The sequence below is a fragment of the Bufo gargarizans genome, unplaced genomic scaffold, assembly GCF_014858855.1.
Source record: "Bufo gargarizans isolate SCDJY-AF-19 unplaced genomic scaffold, ASM1485885v1 original_scaffold_1485_pilon, whole genome shotgun sequence".
In the NCBI taxonomy this organism is placed as follows: Eukaryota; Metazoa; Chordata; class Amphibia; order Anura; family Bufonidae; genus Bufo; species Bufo gargarizans.
In genome coordinates, this window is record NW_025334381.1 from 80,224 (window position 1) to 97,786 (window position 17,563).

Below are 17,563 nucleotides of genomic sequence, written 5' to 3' on the forward strand. Positions count from 1 at the left end.
ACAACGGTCGTGTGCATGAGGCCTTATACTAATAAAACTGTGAGACCTTTCTGAAAGACCACCATTCCGAGAAGACCACCACCCGATATCCTGTGAGAAAGTTCAGTAATGTCCTATACTGAGCATACTTCAAATTTTGTTTAAGGAGTTGCCTTTTTTAATCCCAATTTGGGTGGTTGGCTCGGTTTCAGTTGTTGAGTAGGACTGAGCTGCAGAAAGGCCGTCACAAGGCTGCAGCACTCACCTGGGGGCCACGGCCCCTTCCAACAGCTGATTGGCTGGGTTGTCGGGAGTTGGGCCCCCACCAATCAACTATCCTGAAGATCGGATTTCAACATGGGAAACCCCTTTAACTTGACCCTTACGCCCATTTTAAAGTAGGACGTTCTCTTGTTTGCCTGTCTCCAGAATAGGGGATACCGTACGTGTCTGTTTGGTGGGGTCCAACTACAATGACGAGAATTGGCCACCAGTGTCCCCCTGTAAGAGCGGAGCGGCGGTCGAGCATGCATCCTGCCGCACTGTTCACCGTAGAGAGACAAAGGGAACCTCGAACCCCCCATTCTAGTGTTTGTGGTGGTCCCAGCTGTGGGAACCAGACATTTATCACCTATCCTGAAGATGATCTTTTCAGATCTCTCTCCTATCTTTAGCCTGAGGATCAGGCTAATAACTTTCATTGCCTAGGTTGGATGCAACTGTAGCAGAGTCTCAGCTGTGAGAAGTATTAGATTTGTACATGTTTTCAGCCCCTAGATCCAAGCAAAAAAATGTTTCATCCCTTGGCACCCTGCAGAAATGAAGAATTGAAACACAAGATATTTTCAAAAGTTGCAGTCCTCCACCCCCTTGCAGCCATTGATACCTGGTGTATATAATCCAGTATAGCCATTGTTAACATTACAGTCTAATGGAATTCCACGCTGTCTGCGCTAGTATATACACTGGCCCTTTAAGACAACACGCCTGCATATCATATTCCCCTCATCTATGAAAAGGAAGTCATGCTTCCAGGTCTTCTAGTTTTGGACGCCTCTTTGCCCCCCGTGTGTTCTCAGCAGCCATGGGTGCACATTGTACACTAGATCTCTCCTAGCGCTCGTTTCCCTAATTAGGCGAAGCCTAATCCCCCCTGTATCATCGAGCTGTCACATCCCTGGCCTGCGTTGTGTCCTCATTGCTCCTTATCAGCGCTCATAGGCACTCCATCCTCCACATACCAGCGGCAGCCTGAGAGCTCGCCGCATTGAGATCCGGGGCTCATCGCTTCCCCCCCTAAATGATCCAGTTTATCGGCGGACGTCCCCATGAAGAATCTGTTCACCATGATCCTGCAGAGCCTCATCAATAAACCGAAGGAGAAGCCGCTATCACGGGAAAAGACCGGAGCCAAATCTTCCAAAAAGAAGGACAAGGTGATCCTGAAGAAGGAGGTAGAGTCACCGGAAAGCCCGATTATTCTTCTGATCGCAGATGAAGCAGAGCTGAGTGGGTCGTAATGTCATTTGAACTTCGGCATCGTGAAAAGCTACTACACTTTAATAGCAAAAACTCAGCTCTGCTACATCTCTTCATCAGTTCTATATAGAGTTATATCTGTGTCAGGGAAAGCTGGGTGACAGTCGCCATCGCAGACTCCAAAGGGGTTGTCACTCGGTTTTCCCAGGATCTTGAACAGCAATCGATCGGAGTGGTTCGTCTGACAATATGTCTGCCGCGTTCTCTGTTTACGGTTGTTTTCGGAGCGTGTTTGTTTGTGTGCGTTAGTCGCTCCTTCCATATGTCGAGGTAACATATGGAGACATCAAATAAGAATGTTTCTCACCGGTTTGTGGTTGTATACTTTGACTTTATGCTTTTGGATTTACAGTTAAATTACTTTTATTAGTTACGTAGTTTTGTAATTTTTTGTTTACAGTAGAGGCGTGTGTCTTTTTTGAAGCAGATTGTATTGGGCTCAGTTCACACGTGTGTCGTGGCTTATGTTAATGTAACGCTGCTCTTCTGGATCCGTCTCACTCAACAGTTACCACTAAAGCCCGATCACCCCCCCCCCCCCCCCATTGACTGGGGTCCCCAGGGGCGTCCTTCATTTTGATGGGATTCGTGGTGCTGTTTTTCCATCGACATAATGTAAGGCAAAGCCTCTGACGTGGATGTTGGCAGCGCCTTAGGCTGCGTTCTCTAGGCTGCTGCCTGTTCTGTCAGGAGGTGACCAAGAGACTGCTACAACCCATTAAGCACATTTCTGTCTGGGGGAACATCTTCCAAAATTAGTTTTTTTGTTTTGGAGCATGGGTGACAAATTATCTAATTAATGGTCTCTGTCTCGTGTTCTCTCTCGGTCTCTTGTCTTTTTCTCTCTCTTTCTCTCTCGGTCTCTTGTGTCTGTCTCTTTTTGGGTCTTCTCTCTGTCTGTCTGTCTCTGTCTTTTATTCTCTTTTTCACTTTCTTTCTGGGTCTTTTGCCTTGCATGTTTCTTTCTCTTGTGTGTGTCTGTGTGTGTCTGTGTCTCTCTCTCTCTCTCCTCTCTCTCTCTCTCTCTCTCTCTCTCTCTCTCTCTCTCTCTCTTTCTCTTTGTGTGTCTGTGTGTCTCTCTCTCTCTCTCTCTAGTGTGTGTCTCTCTCTCTCTCTTTGTGTGTCTGTGTGTCTCTCTCGCTCTCTAGTGTGTGTCTGTGTCTCTCTCTCTCTCTCTCTGTGTGTGTCTGTGTCTCTCTCTCTCTCTCTAGTGTGTGTCTGTGTGTCTCGCTCTCTCTCGCTCTCTCTGTGTCTCTCTCTCTCTCTTTGTGTGTCTGTGTGTCTCTCTCGCTCTCTAGTGTGTGTCTCTCTCGCTCTCTAGTGTGTGTCTGTGTCTCTCTCTCTCTCTCTAGTGTGTGTCTGTGTGTCTCGCTCTCTCTCGTTCTGTGTGTCTCTCTCTTCTCGTGGTGTGTGTCTATCTCGTGTTGTGTTCTCTCTCCTCTCTCTCTGTGGTCTCTCTCTCCGGTGTGTCTCTCTCTCTCTCTCGTGTGTCTTCTCTCTTCTCTCTCTCTCTGTGTGTGGGGTCTCTCTCTCTCTCTCGTTGTCTGTCTCTCTCCTCTCGTGTTGTGTCTCTCTTCTCTCGTGTGTGTGTGTCTCTCTCTCTTCTCTCTCTCTCTCTCTCGTGTGTGTGTGTCTCTCTCTCTCTCGCGTGTGTGTGTCTCTCTCTCTCTCTCTCTCTCTGTGTGGTGTCTCTCTCTCTCGTGTGTGTGTCTCTCTCTCTCTCGTGTGTGTGTCTCTCTCTCTCGTGTGTGTCTCTCTCTCTCTCTCGTGTGTGGTGTCTCTCTCTCTCTCGTCGCTGTGTGGTGTCTCTCTCTTCTCTCTCTTCTCTCTCTCTCTCGTGTGTCTCTCTCTCTCTCTGTCTTGTGTGTCTCTCTCTGTTCGTTGTGTCTCTCTCTCTCTCTCTCTCTCTCTGTCTCTCTCTCTGTCTCTCTCTCTCTCTGTCTCTCTCTCTGTCTCTCTCTCTGTCTCTCTCTCTGTCTCTCTCTCTGTCTCTCTCTCTGTCTCTCTCGTGTGTGTGTCTCTCTCTCGTGTGTGTGTCTCTCTCTCGTGTGTGTGTCTCTCTCTCTCTCTCGTGTGTCTGTCTCTCGTGTGTCTGTCTCTCCCCTGTATATATTACCTATCTATATTAATATAATATGAGGTGCTTTTCTTCCTCGGTTACTTCTGGGGCCGATGTGGCAGATATGGTGTTGGATATTTGATAGACTGGCGGTGTCGGCCATGACACCTGATGATGTAGATGGTGAGAGGTTCTCAGGTATGTGGAGAGACCCCCTCATGTAAATGCTGCTGACGGAAATAAAGCGCCCCTTGTTCCGTTTAGCGGCACACAAGTAGCTGTCCTCTCCAGCGACCTACTTTCTGAGCCCATAATTGTGTCTGCCCAGACGTGACCTGAGCCTGCCGCGGACGTTACGCCGGCTCACTAGCACATTGCATTGTTCATATCGGCCCTCGTTCATCATTGCCGCCTTCTGGTGCTTTTTGCTCCAAAATTCATTCTATCCCATGGGAGACACTCAGTACCTGTTGTGTGTCTGCTGTGTCCCGTTCCTGTCTCCTGGTACAATGGCCTCTTGTCTTATTTTTGCACAGGATTTTACTAGTGATATCCAAGATAGGCCATCCATGTCTGATCGGCGGGGGTCCAACGCCCCGCACCCCTCTCCACGACGATGCTGGTCATTGCAGATTTCCTATTGAGTATTGTGACTCCTACTTTACCATATCTTCTCTCTTATCCTGGTGTCTTACCTGTTGATGCGCTGTAAATATTGTGCTTGCTCTTGGGTTGCCATGGTAGCATGAAAGCTGTTGTCCAGGATTTTGATATTGCTGACTTATCCCTGGGTTATCTCAAGCTCCAATAGGTTGTCACCAGAAGCACTTGGCTCTATCCGCTGTGTATGTAGAGGACATGGTTACTGCAGCACTGAAGTGAATGGGACTGGCGCTGCAGTAACCAGCTCCATCCACCTCACAATGGAGGGAGCTGTGTAGTTCTAAAGCTGACTTCCGGAGCTACCCCGAAACAGCTGATCGTGGGGAAGCGGGGTGTTTAACCCCCGCTCCCCTAAAAAAAGAAAAGAAAAAACTATTTGCTGTCAGTTTTAAAATAAAGGTGCCACCTGCTCAGTTCCCTGCTGGTCTAGCGCCACTACTACAGTGATGACATGCCCAACTACTTGGCTATTGTTACTTGCCTGCTGAAGCCATTGATTGGCTGCAGCAAGCACTTTGAGTCGTTTGTGATGCAGCATCAGAAACTAAGAGTACAAGGAGCACCAGGCACCTGGAAGATCTCTTTAAACATATTTATAACTTGAGATATTTATAAATATTATTTATATTAGACAGAGAGAATGTGTGTATTATTATGTTGCATTTTTTTTACTCTGACCACTTAGCCTCATAATAAACCGACACTTCCTGCTCTGTAGAAGTCACTTCTCAGCAGTCATCTTATTATCATCACAATCAGGATTACAATGACACAGCTGTATAGAGATAACTCGGGAGCCACCATTTACAGTTGCTGATTATCACAGTTCGCATCCCCCCCTCCTCCCTGTACAATGAACTCTGCTCAGAGCATGCCCACAATACTCTTCCATGAAAGTCAATGAACATCACAATGCAGTTGGACTACCACTGGTCAGATATTCACGACCTATCCTAAGGATAGGCCATCAATATCCTAACCCGGACAACCCCTTCAACATTTAATTTTAATATATAATTCTTAGGTAAGATCAGGTGGAAAATACATCAGCTCGTGAGCCGATCATCGTGGGGAAGCGGGTGGTGTTGGCAGGCGATACATTGTTACCCACACCCCTTTAATGGCCCTATTGGCGCCAAGGGCTGTTGTTCACCCATTGACAGTCCTGACAGCGGCCCTGTGTGACCGGCGCTTTGTCTCTTTCTCTTTCAGACTATATTAACAGTGTTTCTTAGCAACAATGAACAAATATTAACTGAAGTCCCAATAACTCCCGAGACAACATGCCGGGACGTGGTGGAGTTCTGCAAGGAGCCTGGAGAAGGAGCGTGCCACCTGGCAGAAGTGTGGCGCGGGAACGGTAGGTCATCTGTGTAATAAAAAACAAACAAAAATATTTAAAGAGTTTTTCCACCTTCTGAAGTGATGGCAGATCAGCACTGTGTTCCCCCTCTCAGTCTCGGGATCAGTGGGGTCCGAGAGGTCTGACCCTCATGATCATAGAGTGATGGCATATCCTAACCATAGCCATACCCCTTTCTTCTGTTTTATTGTGGGTGATTTTTGTTGATAACCTTTTCCATAAAATACCTTTTAAAGACACCCTCCAATTCAAGTAAAAAAAATATTCACGTCAACTGGGGAACAAACGGAACACTTACGTGGTGGTACCCTTCTTTTCGGCTGCAGATCCATTCATTCCCACGGTACTCTTCCATCCTACCTGGTGCATACCGTGCATTAGTAGACACTTCCCACTTGTCCAGCCCTGCTCTAGGATTGGCCAGCACACTGTTCACATGAGCAGTGCTGGCCAATCCGAGGACAGCAGGAAGTGTCTTGGGCTACCACATGCGCAGTATGCGCCAGGCAGTCTAGAAGCTGTGGATGGCAGAGGAGGAGGATGAATGGATCTGCTCCTGAAAAGATGAAAATGAAGGACACCAAGTAAGTCGTCTTTTCGTCCCCAGTCATCGCGTGTTTTTTATTTTTTATTTTTTAATATTTTTTTATTCTGCTACATTCTAATGTAAGAACCATTCATTTCAATGGGTCCACAAAAAAACGGAATGTACTCCGTAGGCATTCCGTTTCCGTTTTTCCATTCAACGATAGAACATGTCCTATTATTGTCCGTTTAACGGACAAGGATAGTACTGTTCTATTAGGGGCCAGATGTTCTCTTCCGCAAAAAATGGAATGTACACTGATGTCATCCGTATTTTTTGCGGATCCGCTTTTTTGAAGACTGCTAAATATGGTCGTGTGCAATAGGCCTAAATGGAATACACCTTTAAGTGAATGGAAGCGTTTTTTAGTTTACGTCCAGAGATTGGAAATGTCTTCTCATAGCTGCAGTTTTATGGTCTCCTGCTGTGTTACAATGCGTTGGTAAGGAGTCCCGGCAGCTTAAAAGGATTCTCTAGGGTTGTTTCTATTGATGACCTTTCCCCGGGATAGGTAATCAATATCAGATAGACGGGGGTCCGACACACGGCACCCCCGCCGATCAGCTGTATGAGGAGATGACGCGCGCAGTGCGCATGTGCCGTCTCTCTTCCTGCTCACCGCTGTATGTCTTTAGGACAGCAGCAGTGGACAGGAAGAGAGAAGGAAGACGGCGCATGCGCTCTGCGCGCGTCATCTCCTCATACAGCTGATCGGCAGGGGTGTGGGGTGTCGGACCCCTGCCTATCTGATATTGGTTACCTGTCCTGAGGCTAGGTCGTCAATAGAAAAAGCCCGGACAACCCCTTTAATAACACAGTTGGTTTTGTATGCTGTTTTAAAGGGAACCTGTCACATTGAACATGGTATTTTAAGCTGCAGGCATCATATTATAGAACAGGATGAGCTGAGCAGATTTGTAGGAAAAGATTCAATAAAACTGCTCGTTCTTGGCTCTGAGGTCCAGGAGGCGGTCCTGTCAGTGATTGACAGCCTTCCCTCTATGACTGTGAATACAGAGAGAGCTGTCAATCACTGATAGGACCGCCTCCTGGACTTCAGAGTCCAGAATGAGCAGAGATTTAATGAACATCGGTAAATTGCAAGTTTTACTGAACCTTTTCCCATCAAACTATATATCAATCTTCTCAGCTCCTCCTGCTCTATCCCTTAACCTTAATGGTAACAGGTTCCCTTTTAAAGCTCAGCATTTCCATGTTCCTGTTTGAACATGGCATGAAGATGGCAATGAAAGTATTACACCGTTCTTTGTGTCATGGCTCTGACGGCCAGTGGCACAACCAATGAAGCCGAGTGAGGTTTGCCGGAGGTAGTAGAGTGGAGTTTGATGGTGGAGGTGGCTTTGGAGGAAGCAGAGCTGGGTCTAGCACAACGTACGTTGATATGTTATCTGAAGTCTTGCACAGGACTGCCTGTCTTCATGTAGCAAGTCAATGGAGTTAGTTTAGGACTTGGTGTCTCGCACACAGTCTGGAAAGCGTTCAGATGATGGACGGTCCTAAAACATATGGTGGGTACGCTGTGGCTCTCTGCCAAGATATGGTCAATAAGCCCTTGCATATAATACAAGCCACATTATTACTAATGCGGCAGAGACTAATGTGCACCTGTTATGCAACTGGAGTCTCCTAAGGCTAGGGCCACATACAGCTGACTTTTTCTGTTGCAGTTTTTCTTGTGAATTGTCTGCAAATTTTGTGTTGCACGCTAATTCATATCTGCAGCGTATTGTCCTCATATCTCCTTGCTGACATTTTCAAAGACATGTGGATGGTGCAAAAACTCTGTCCACGTTCATTGTACTGGCAGGTGTGAGGTCCCGCACCCTGAGTCAACAGGAAACCATTAGAATTTTAGTTGGACATACAAATGACTATAAGTCATTATGTAAATAGCGACCATTATAAGCAAAGCAAAAAATTAGAAAAAGTTGCGACTCTCACGGGTATGGTCCCCTCCAGTGTTGCGGCTTTGTCACAGTTGGACTTGGCTGCTGTCTGTCCCATTAATCACCGTTGAATAATTTTTCTGTTCCAAATAACAATTTGGATGCATAACATCTAATAATTCCTGCTCTGCTGCATGTAAAAAATGGGACACTTTGACGGGATCGGATAGGCCTGGCACCAGGCGCCCCCCCCATCCTCTGGAGGCATTTAATGCTTTTTAAAGTTTGTCAGCGCTGCGGGCTCCGGCTTCCAGATGTTTGCTGCTGAAACGCATTAGCGCGTCCGTCGCTTTTTAAGCACACGAGCTGCTTCCTGACAGAACCTTTATGAAATCAGAAACTCATGCATTTTTGCCCATTTTTCTTCCCCCTCTTTGCCGTCCTGATGACTCATTCTGGTAATGGTTTTTGAACCTAATAAATATCGTTGGAGGCTCTGCTCCTCATCTCAGCCCAGACAGATGTTAGTGTTTGCGATAAGCGGAGACAGTCAAGGTCACAAAAGACATTTAGTTTACAGTTGGCTCCGTTCTTTTATTCATATTTTTGGCAAATTTACAGGAGGAGACTTTCCTGGTTCCAGTCTTCTTCCTCCTCCTTCATGCTCGCACCAGTCTGTACCATCAAAATGGAAATAAAAAAATACCCTTTGATCGTCCGTTCTGCGCGTTCTCCTGTGTGATTTACAATATGGGACTAGAACGAGATGAAAATAAATGTCATCACTGACTACCAGTGAAATGAACATTGGTCATCTCATGACAGTGGCCCTTGTTGAGTTGGGCTATATCGAGCAGCAAGTGACAAGTTTTTGACGGTGAGGTGTTGGAAGTGGGAAAAATGGGCCAGCGTAAGGACCTGAGGAGCTTTGAAGAGGGCCAAATTGTGATGTCAGGGATTCTCCAAAAGTTCAGGTCTAGTGGGGCATTCCTGGTATGCAGTATGTTGGTACCTACCAAAGGAAGAACGGCCATTGAACTAATGACAGGGTCATAGACATGTTTGGGGAGTGAAGGCAAGCCCATTTGACCCAATCCTACAGATGAACGTAAAACGTTACTGCTGGGCATCTTTAGAGGTCCTGTAGAGTCCATGCCTCAGTAGGTCAAAATGGTTTTAAGGGGACCTATGCAAAATTAGGCAGGTGGTATTAAAGGGGTTTGGCTTGATAACAGTGGACCTTTTAGAATGTAAGAGCTGCCGTCAAGATCACTTCTACGTGGTCCATTTTTTTTGAACCTCGCAATGAATGTGTAGGAAGTTTTTGATATCTATTAGCTCAACTGTTTGTGTGTAAAAAATTTATTTTCTGCAATTTTACAACCAATTCTTACAATTATTCTCCGTTTGTTTAGAACGACCATTGCCCCTTGATCACCTGATGTTCGAGCACTTGCAAAAATGGGGTCCTCGAAGGGAGGAGGTGAAGTTCTTTCTACGTCATGAGGAATTTCCCATGGACAGTAACGAGCAGGGTAAGTATCTTGAATGCCATAAGTATTGATTGCTGTGTTTTTTTGAAAATCGACATGGAGCATGATTTTTCAATAGAGACAGCACATAAGGGGGCGCACGAAAGAAAACACACTGAATTTCCTATCGGATCTGAACTAGGGGGCGCAATGTCAGTCATACTTCTCGGAAGATCTGCAAAACCCACACACCTCTGGACAAGAATGGCACAGATTCTGGAAGAAAGCAGCCATATTTTTCTATAAATCCTTTAAATCCAGGTGTTAATGTAGTAAATGCCGATCTACCAGATCTGGTCAGTCATGTAGATAAAGGCCCAGGAGCTGAGATAGTTACGGTTTTGTAAGCCTTTGGCTCTCCCTGTGTCCTTATGGCACATGGAGAAAACTGTGGCTGACCTTAGGCTCTGGACCCCTTGATTTTGGCCTGACCGGCCAACCGTGAATATTTATGGAGGTATCCCGACGGCAGATATCTGGGAAAAGATTGATCAGGCAGTTGGATGTCATCATGCCTGATCCTTTTGCTCTTGGGGAAAGAAACCACTGCTAGAGATATCTGGAAGATGCTTCCTCTCCCTATTGAAAATACTTGCATACTTGGCTGAGCGTGCATGTGTATATAGGTTAAGTCGGGAGGATTGTCTGTCGGTCAAGTCTTCCCTGCAGCTATATATTGTGTACGGCCAGCTTTTTTCTGTATGTTTTCCCACTGAATAATTTCAAAGGGATGTTGTTGTTGTTTTAATTATATTTGGGAATTGATTTTTAAAGAGGTATTCAAGTAATTTGAAGTTATCCATCATCTACAGCGGTATGACTCCCACTGATCAAGAGAATGGGGGCCCCGTTCCCCACAGCATCTCCAGAAATGAAGGAAGTGGCAGGTCGAGCATGCGCACTGCCGCTCCATTCACCTTTATGGGACTGGCAGAGATAGCGGTATGGTGATGAATGGAGTGACAGTGTACGTCTTGCTGCTCCGATCATTTTGGGGGCCACTGTGATCTCGTAATCAGTGGTGGTACGATACCCTGCTGATCTAAGCGTTATCCCCTGTCCTGTGGATAGGGCATCATTTCAAATTACCACAATACCCCTTTAGGCTTCCCCCAGGTATACACTGTGCATAGGTAACCTGACCATGCTGCTGCTACAGATTTTTGCAATGTCTGTCAGAGGTGTATACAATTTCCTGAAGTGTACCTTCAATGTATATACCTCTGACTGTTGTAAAGGCACCTGCCGTCCATACGCTTCCACTGGAAGAGAAAATTTATTCTGTGCAGAACATATTTTTTTACTAGTTGCCTCTAGTTGCAAACCGCACTTCCATGCAATAAAAATAAAAAAAAAAAACACGCAAAACCTATACCGGCCCTACAGAGGGCACAAGAATAGGGATGCATGGATATATTTGATGTTTCCACCAGTAGCTTGCAAAACCAGTGTGAAACCACCATCACTGTAGTGATTCCTGACATGCTTCTCCTAGTGCCACGCTTGTTATTTTATAAACTTGTCTTGTGATGAATGGCGCATTTATGTCCCTGCTTCCTGGAAAGCTGGAGTCTCTCCAGTCAGTAAGGGTAGTAGCTGTGTGTGCGTCATCATGCCCCTGCGCAGGAATGCGAGCCTTTGTTGTGTTCTCTCGCCGGGCAGGCTGCCAACACACTTTATTATCACGACACTTTAACACTTGATGTATAGCAGACCCTGCGCCAGGTCACCGTGCACCGGGTGCCACACTTACAACCGCTGTTGCAGGAGATAGATGGTCTGTGTATACTGGCTGCTGCAGGAAGGTGGTCTGTGTCTACTGGCTGCTGCAGGAAGGTGGTCTGTGTATAGTGGCTGCTATAGGAAGGTGGTCTGTGTATAGTGGCTGCTGCAGGAAGGTGGTCTGTGTCTACTGGCTGCTGCAGGAAGGTGGTCTGTGTCTACTGGCTGCTGCAGGAAGGTGGTCTGTGTCTACTGGCTGCTGCAGGAAGGTGGTCTGTGTCTACTGGCTGCTGCAGGAAGGTGGTCTGTGTCTACTGGCTGCTGCAGGAAGGTGGTCTGTGTCTACTGGCTGCTGCAGGAAGGTGGTCTGTGTCTACTGGCTGCTGCAGGAAGGTGGTCTGTGTATAGTGGCTGCTGCAGGAAGGTGGTCTGTGTATAGTGGCTGCTGCAGGAAGGTGGTCTGTGTCTACTGGCTGCTGCAGGAAGGTGGTCTGTGTATAGTGGCTGCTGCAGGAAGGTGGTCTGTGTCTACTGGCTGCTGCAGGAAGGTGGTCTGTGTCTACTGGCTGCTGCGGGAAGGTGGTCTGTGTCTACTGGCTGCTGCGGGAAGGTGGTCTGTGTCTACTGGCTGCTGCGGGAAGGTGGTCTGTGTCTACTGGCTGCTGCGGGAAGGTGGTCTGTGTCTACTGGCTGCTGCGGGAAGGTGGTCTGTGTCTACTGGCTGCTGCGGGAAGGTGGTCTGTGTCTACTGGCTGCTGCGGGAAGGTGGTCTGTGTCTACTGGCTGCTGCGGGAAGGTGGTCTGTGTCTACTGGCTGCTGCGGGAAGGTGGTCTGTGTCTACTGGCTGCTGCGGGAAGGTGGTCTGTGTCTACTGGCTGCTGCGGGAAGGTGGTCTGTGTCTACTGGCTGCTGCGGGAAGGTGGTCTGTGTCTACTGGCTGCTGCGGGAAGGTGGTCTGTGTCTACTGGCTGCTGCGGGAAGGTGGTCTGTGTCTACTGGCTGCTGCGGGAAGGTGGTCTGTGTATAGTGGCTGCTGCAGGAAGGTGGTCTGTGTCTACTGGCTTGTAGCTATGTTTGTGTGTCTAAACACTTCCTTGGGTAAACTGCGGATAGGCACGTGAAATGGAAATAAACGACTGCATTAGAGGGCAACACCTGCCTGGCTTGAAAGTGCCAACGTTAGGAAATTTATACCCCCACTTCTCAAAGAACATTGTTGTCTTCCTTGATACAACCCAAAGGTTTTAAAAAAAAAAAAAAAAAAAGCCTTCAGCCCACCCGAGTTGAAGTCTAAAAATCTGTAAGGAGATTACCCCCCTCCCCCTCCTCTGCAGAGTCTGACTGATTACTCTCTTTGATCACCAGCCTTTTATTTATTTTTTTTGCTTTCCTATTAGTCAAAAGCTATAGTGTAATTTAGGTGTTTTGGATCTGCCAATCGTGAAGAATATAGACATTTTATTTGTTTTCAGGGTTGAAAGACGATGCATTTCACGCTTGACCTGATGAAGAACTCTGTGCTTGAAACGAGTAAGGCTACTTTCACACTGGCGTTTTGGTTTCCGTTTCTGAGATCCGTTCAGGGATCTCACAAGCGGTCCAAAACGGATCGGTTTTGCCCTAATGCATTCTGAATGGATAAGGATCCGCTCAGAATGCATCAGTTTACCTCCGTTCCGTCCCCATTCCGCTCTGGAGGCTGCTTGGTGTCCGACCTGACGATGTGGAGGCAAACTGATCCGTCCTGACACACAATGTAAGTCAATGGGGACGGATCAGTTTTCACTGACGCAATAAAAAACGGATCCCCCCCCATTGACTTTCAATAGTGTTCAAGACGGATCCGTCTTGGCTATGTTACAGATAATACAAACGGATCCGTTCTGAATGGATGCAGACGGTTGTATTATCTGAACGGATCCGTCTGTGCAGATCCATGACGGAGCCGCACCAAACGCGAGTGTGAAAGTAGCTTTAAGTGAACCCTGAAAATGTTGACCTGAGAGGTCCCTGTTTCTGCTTGGTCTTATTCCGTTCCTTTAAATGGTAAAGACAAGTTTTTTTAAGTCCTAGGTCGCATGCTATAAGACATATCTTTCACAGGCCGATGTTAAAAAAACAAAAACAAAAAAGAAAACTTGTAGGTTCAGTTTTTCTCTTCATAACCTGAACTTGTTTCTTCCTTTCTAGCTTCTCGTCAGGCTCCCAACCAGAGGAACGGGCTCACCGGAGAGAAGCGTCTCGAAAACGGGGTATGGAAAATGTAACTCTACACCATTGTATTAGATAATGTGGCTGCGGTCGATGTTCCACCATGAAGTCCTGGCTTCCGTTTGGACTTCTTGATGTTGTGCTCATGTTCGGCGTGTGTCCGTCTGTCTTGTTGTTAGTCGTCATCTTCTTTATTTCTCTTCAACTCCTTTTGAATTCTCTTTTCCATTGAGCTGAACCTTCTCCTGATATATCTGGAATAAGATAAAAATTAATTTTGGATCATCATGAGTTCTTCAAGTAGAAGAATGGATTTGGTTGGGTGACGGATCTTCTTGTTTGTAGTCAACAAGGACTTCTAAGAATATCAAAGTTCAAGCGTGTCATGGCCTCTTACGGTTCTTTTCAGCCACTTTGTTGGAAAGTTGGGTGAAGGTCACAGCGTAGGTTCTTCCTTATAGATGCCTTTCTGCAGGGTCTGAGTTGTAGCTCGCTGGTTGACTCTGGTGCCTACGGAAGGTTTACATTGGCAGCAACATTATTATTGCAGAATCAATGTCAGATGGATAATACAGATTAATAAGTTGCATAACTTCATATACTATGTGCTTTTAGGATGTGGTTAGATAGTGACCAACCCCTTTATATTGTGTATATGTCCTCCTCTGCATTTGCTGGTCTGATCGTGGTGTTTTTTTAATTAATATGTAATTGAAACCATCCATGCCATTACCTGGCTCACATGACGAACACACGGATTCCCTTTTGTTCAGGGTTTTGCTCAGTTTCCCACCTCTGTTAGATGCTTTTTGCAAGGTTTATATGTGTTTTATAATGTTATCTTCTAGATCAGGCATGGCCAACCTGTGGCTCTCCAGCTGTTGTAAAACTACAACTCCCGCCATGCCCTGCTGTAGGCTGCTAGCTGCTGGGAGTTATAGTTTTGCAACAGCTGGAGAGCCTCAGGTTGGCCATCCCTGTTCTAGATTATCAGTATGGTTCCTGTCGTATAATTTTAAGTGGTTTAATTGGGGGCAAACAATGCAATATAAGATTAGCGGCTCTAGGGTACCATCAGGGAGTATCGAGGGTTCCTCGAGAGGCACAAGTGCGAGACAGGTGCCATCTTGGTAGTTGTAGGGAAATCCATAGAACCAGCGTCTTCTTCAGTGGGCCTTTATTTTGGGTCAACATCAGATCCTCCTTTCTTCTAGATTGATTGCATGCTCCTGTACTATGCTATAATCTCCTTGCTTGTCACTGTGGATTGTCGCTCCCACTAATACAAACAATAAGCCCCCCTCCCCCTCCCCTTCCCTTGCTTAGGTATAAGATTCATTGTAATCTCTCATTCCTTATTTCTTCTGTACCTCGCCCTCTGGCCATGTGACGGTGCCTGGCCAGCATATTCAAATCACTTTCTTTAATCGCGTTTGCCATTAATGCCACCTAAAACAAAAGCGTGACTCCATATACCGGCATCTAGGTCATTCTATCTCGCGAGAACGGACGAGATTGCACGCAGTGACGTCACTATACTCACTAGCGTCCGCCCGGTGTTCTCGCCTGCTAGTGATGCGGTATACTTTCCCGCGAATGCGCGGGCGTGAACCGCATAGTCATGAGAATTAGGCGTGTCACCAGCCAAGCCTCATTCTGAAGGCCAGTGTTTTAAATTGTGGCGGTCTTTACCGCCGCCTCAGACTACATCAGGTCTATGCGCTAGGACTTTTGTTAGGAGGAGGGGGGCCCATTATCAGTGGTCCTCTTCCTTCTATATTGCCAGTATGTCCAATTGAAGCTGCATCAGGGCTCTGGACATATTACCTTGATGTCCAGGGGACACGGCCAGTATCTTTGTCTGTGCCCTGGTCAACCAAATAACCCAAATCTCCCTTGATGAGCTTTATACTCCTCTTTAAGCGAAACGTGCAAGTAGGGATTTGGCAGGAGAGGGCTCACTAGGGCGCATCAGTTCCAGGGTTAGCGGGGGTCCGAGAACCGGTCACCAGGGCTAGTGTAGGTCCTTGCAGGGCATCTTTAGGGCAAGCTAGGCTAGTATCCCTTACCCCGTCTGTGTACTGACATCATCGAATATTGGTGAGGCAATCGTTGCACAAGGAACGTTTCGTCGGAGCGGTAGGACCACCGGTTTACACTTTTTGGTGCCGCCGAGCACTTTTTTCATTATAAGTGTGTTCTGGCCACCCAGTGCCACAATCCTCTGTGGGGTGACCTACCTTTTCTTCAATATTGTATCCTATGTGTACATTATCAAATTATCTTGGGGACAATTTTTCTTATCTGATTAAAATTAAAAGTTACGTTTTTATATTGATCATCTATTCATTTTCACAACACATATGGACCCACAAAAAATACGGACCGCACACGGATCCCATATGTGTGGTCCACACCCGTGTGGCCATTTCGCAAGATATAGAACATGTCCTATTCTTGTCTGTTTTGTGGACGAGAATAGGCAGTTCTACTGAAGGGAGTGAGAAAATTGGGGCATTCACATGGACAGTATGTGTATTTTGCAGGTCCGTAGTTTGCAGACCGGAAAACGGATACGCGCTCGTGCATGTAGCCCTATTCGGTGGGTCTGCCCCCAGGAACATCTCTAAACTACTTGGGATCTCCCATTTATGGGCAGGGCGTACATAAACTGCCCGTTGTAAGCCCGAATCCGATCAAATAAAAAAATATAGGGACAATCCCTGCAAATTCAGGACTGTTAGCATCTATGTTATATAACATAAGACCCATGACATTCCAATCGCCTAATATTATGTACCCAGCAAGCTATGACAGACACTTTTCTGTAAGTACCTACTATAGCTCTCCTGTAGGATGGGACCAGCACAGTTGCCAACTGTTTCGAATTTGTCAGGACCGTCCCTGATTTTCAGAGACCGTTCCGGCAAATTTGCGTTGTCCCATGCTGGAAATGGGCTGGGCTAACGCAAATCCCGTTTTCGGGCAGTTTCCGGTGTTCCCAGGGTTGGGGTTATTCGCTCCTGGCTTTGCCAACTGAAATGTTGGTAAATATGGACCAGACTCTACCACCGGTTGTCCTTACTTGGACTACCATTTTGGAGATGCTCTGACCCTGTCATCTGGCCATCACATTTTGGCCCTTGTCAAAGTCGCTCAGATCCTTACGCTTGCCCATTTTCCTGCTTCCAACACATCAAGCTTCAAAAACTGACTCTTCACTTGCTGCCTTATATATCCTATCCCCTGGACATATGCCATATAATCGGTGTTAATCACTTCACCTGGTGGTTTTAATGCTATGGCTGATCAGTATATGGATTGACTCATTCATGCGCTGACTGAAGAGGACTACGGTCCTATGTACATGTTGTGGCTGCTGCATACGTCCAATACTCTACTCAACCGTACTAGCCAATGGCCACATGATTTTGCATTTACCCACAAAAGATGGCCGCCGCGGGGGGCAGGCAAGGTTTTGACCTGATGTGGGCAGCTTCCAGATTCACCACTAGTTACCAGCTGCAGCTGGACTTGTCATGGTTTCAGGGGCATCGGGGGCACTACCCTTGGTCACTAATGGCCATATAACAGTAGCACCCTGACATGTCTGCCTGTCTCTAGATCAGTGATCTCAACCTGTGGCTCTCCAGCAACTCCCATCATGCTCTGATACCCGCAGGCTCTTAGTACATGGTGGAAGTTGTGATTTTGCAATTACTGAACGGCCATATGTTGTGGGGGACATTGCTCTAGATGTTATCAATAAAGTTAACATTTACATGACAGCTGTCTGCATCTGTATGTCCGTTCAGTGGCCCCGGAAAAAAAGAGAGCGCATGTCCAATTCTTGTCTGTAAATACGGGCAAAAATAGGACTTGTTCTATCATGGAGGAGGATGTTCCATTCCGCAAAATGCGGAAGGCGCAAGGCTGGTATCCGTGTTTTGCGGATCCGCAATCTGCGGTCTGCAAAAACGGATACAGTCATGTGAAAAAGC

General features: G+C 46.7%; 1 protein-coding gene across 1 annotated transcript in view; it reads left to right on the forward strand.

Moving 5' to 3' along the window:
• Positions 1-1,061: 1,061 nt before the first annotated feature.
• LOC122923335 (apoptosis-stimulating of p53 protein 1-like) overlaps positions 1,062-17,563 on the forward strand; it is a 59,096-nt gene continuing 42,594 nt past the window's right edge. The window contains 4 exon segments of the mRNA XM_044274119.1: positions 1,062-1,433; positions 5,453-5,600; positions 9,512-9,631; positions 13,542-13,603. Coding sequence (XP_044130054.1) covers positions 1,308-1,433; positions 5,453-5,600; positions 9,512-9,631; positions 13,542-13,603 — 456 coding nt within the window. The 5' untranslated portion in view covers positions 1,062-1,307.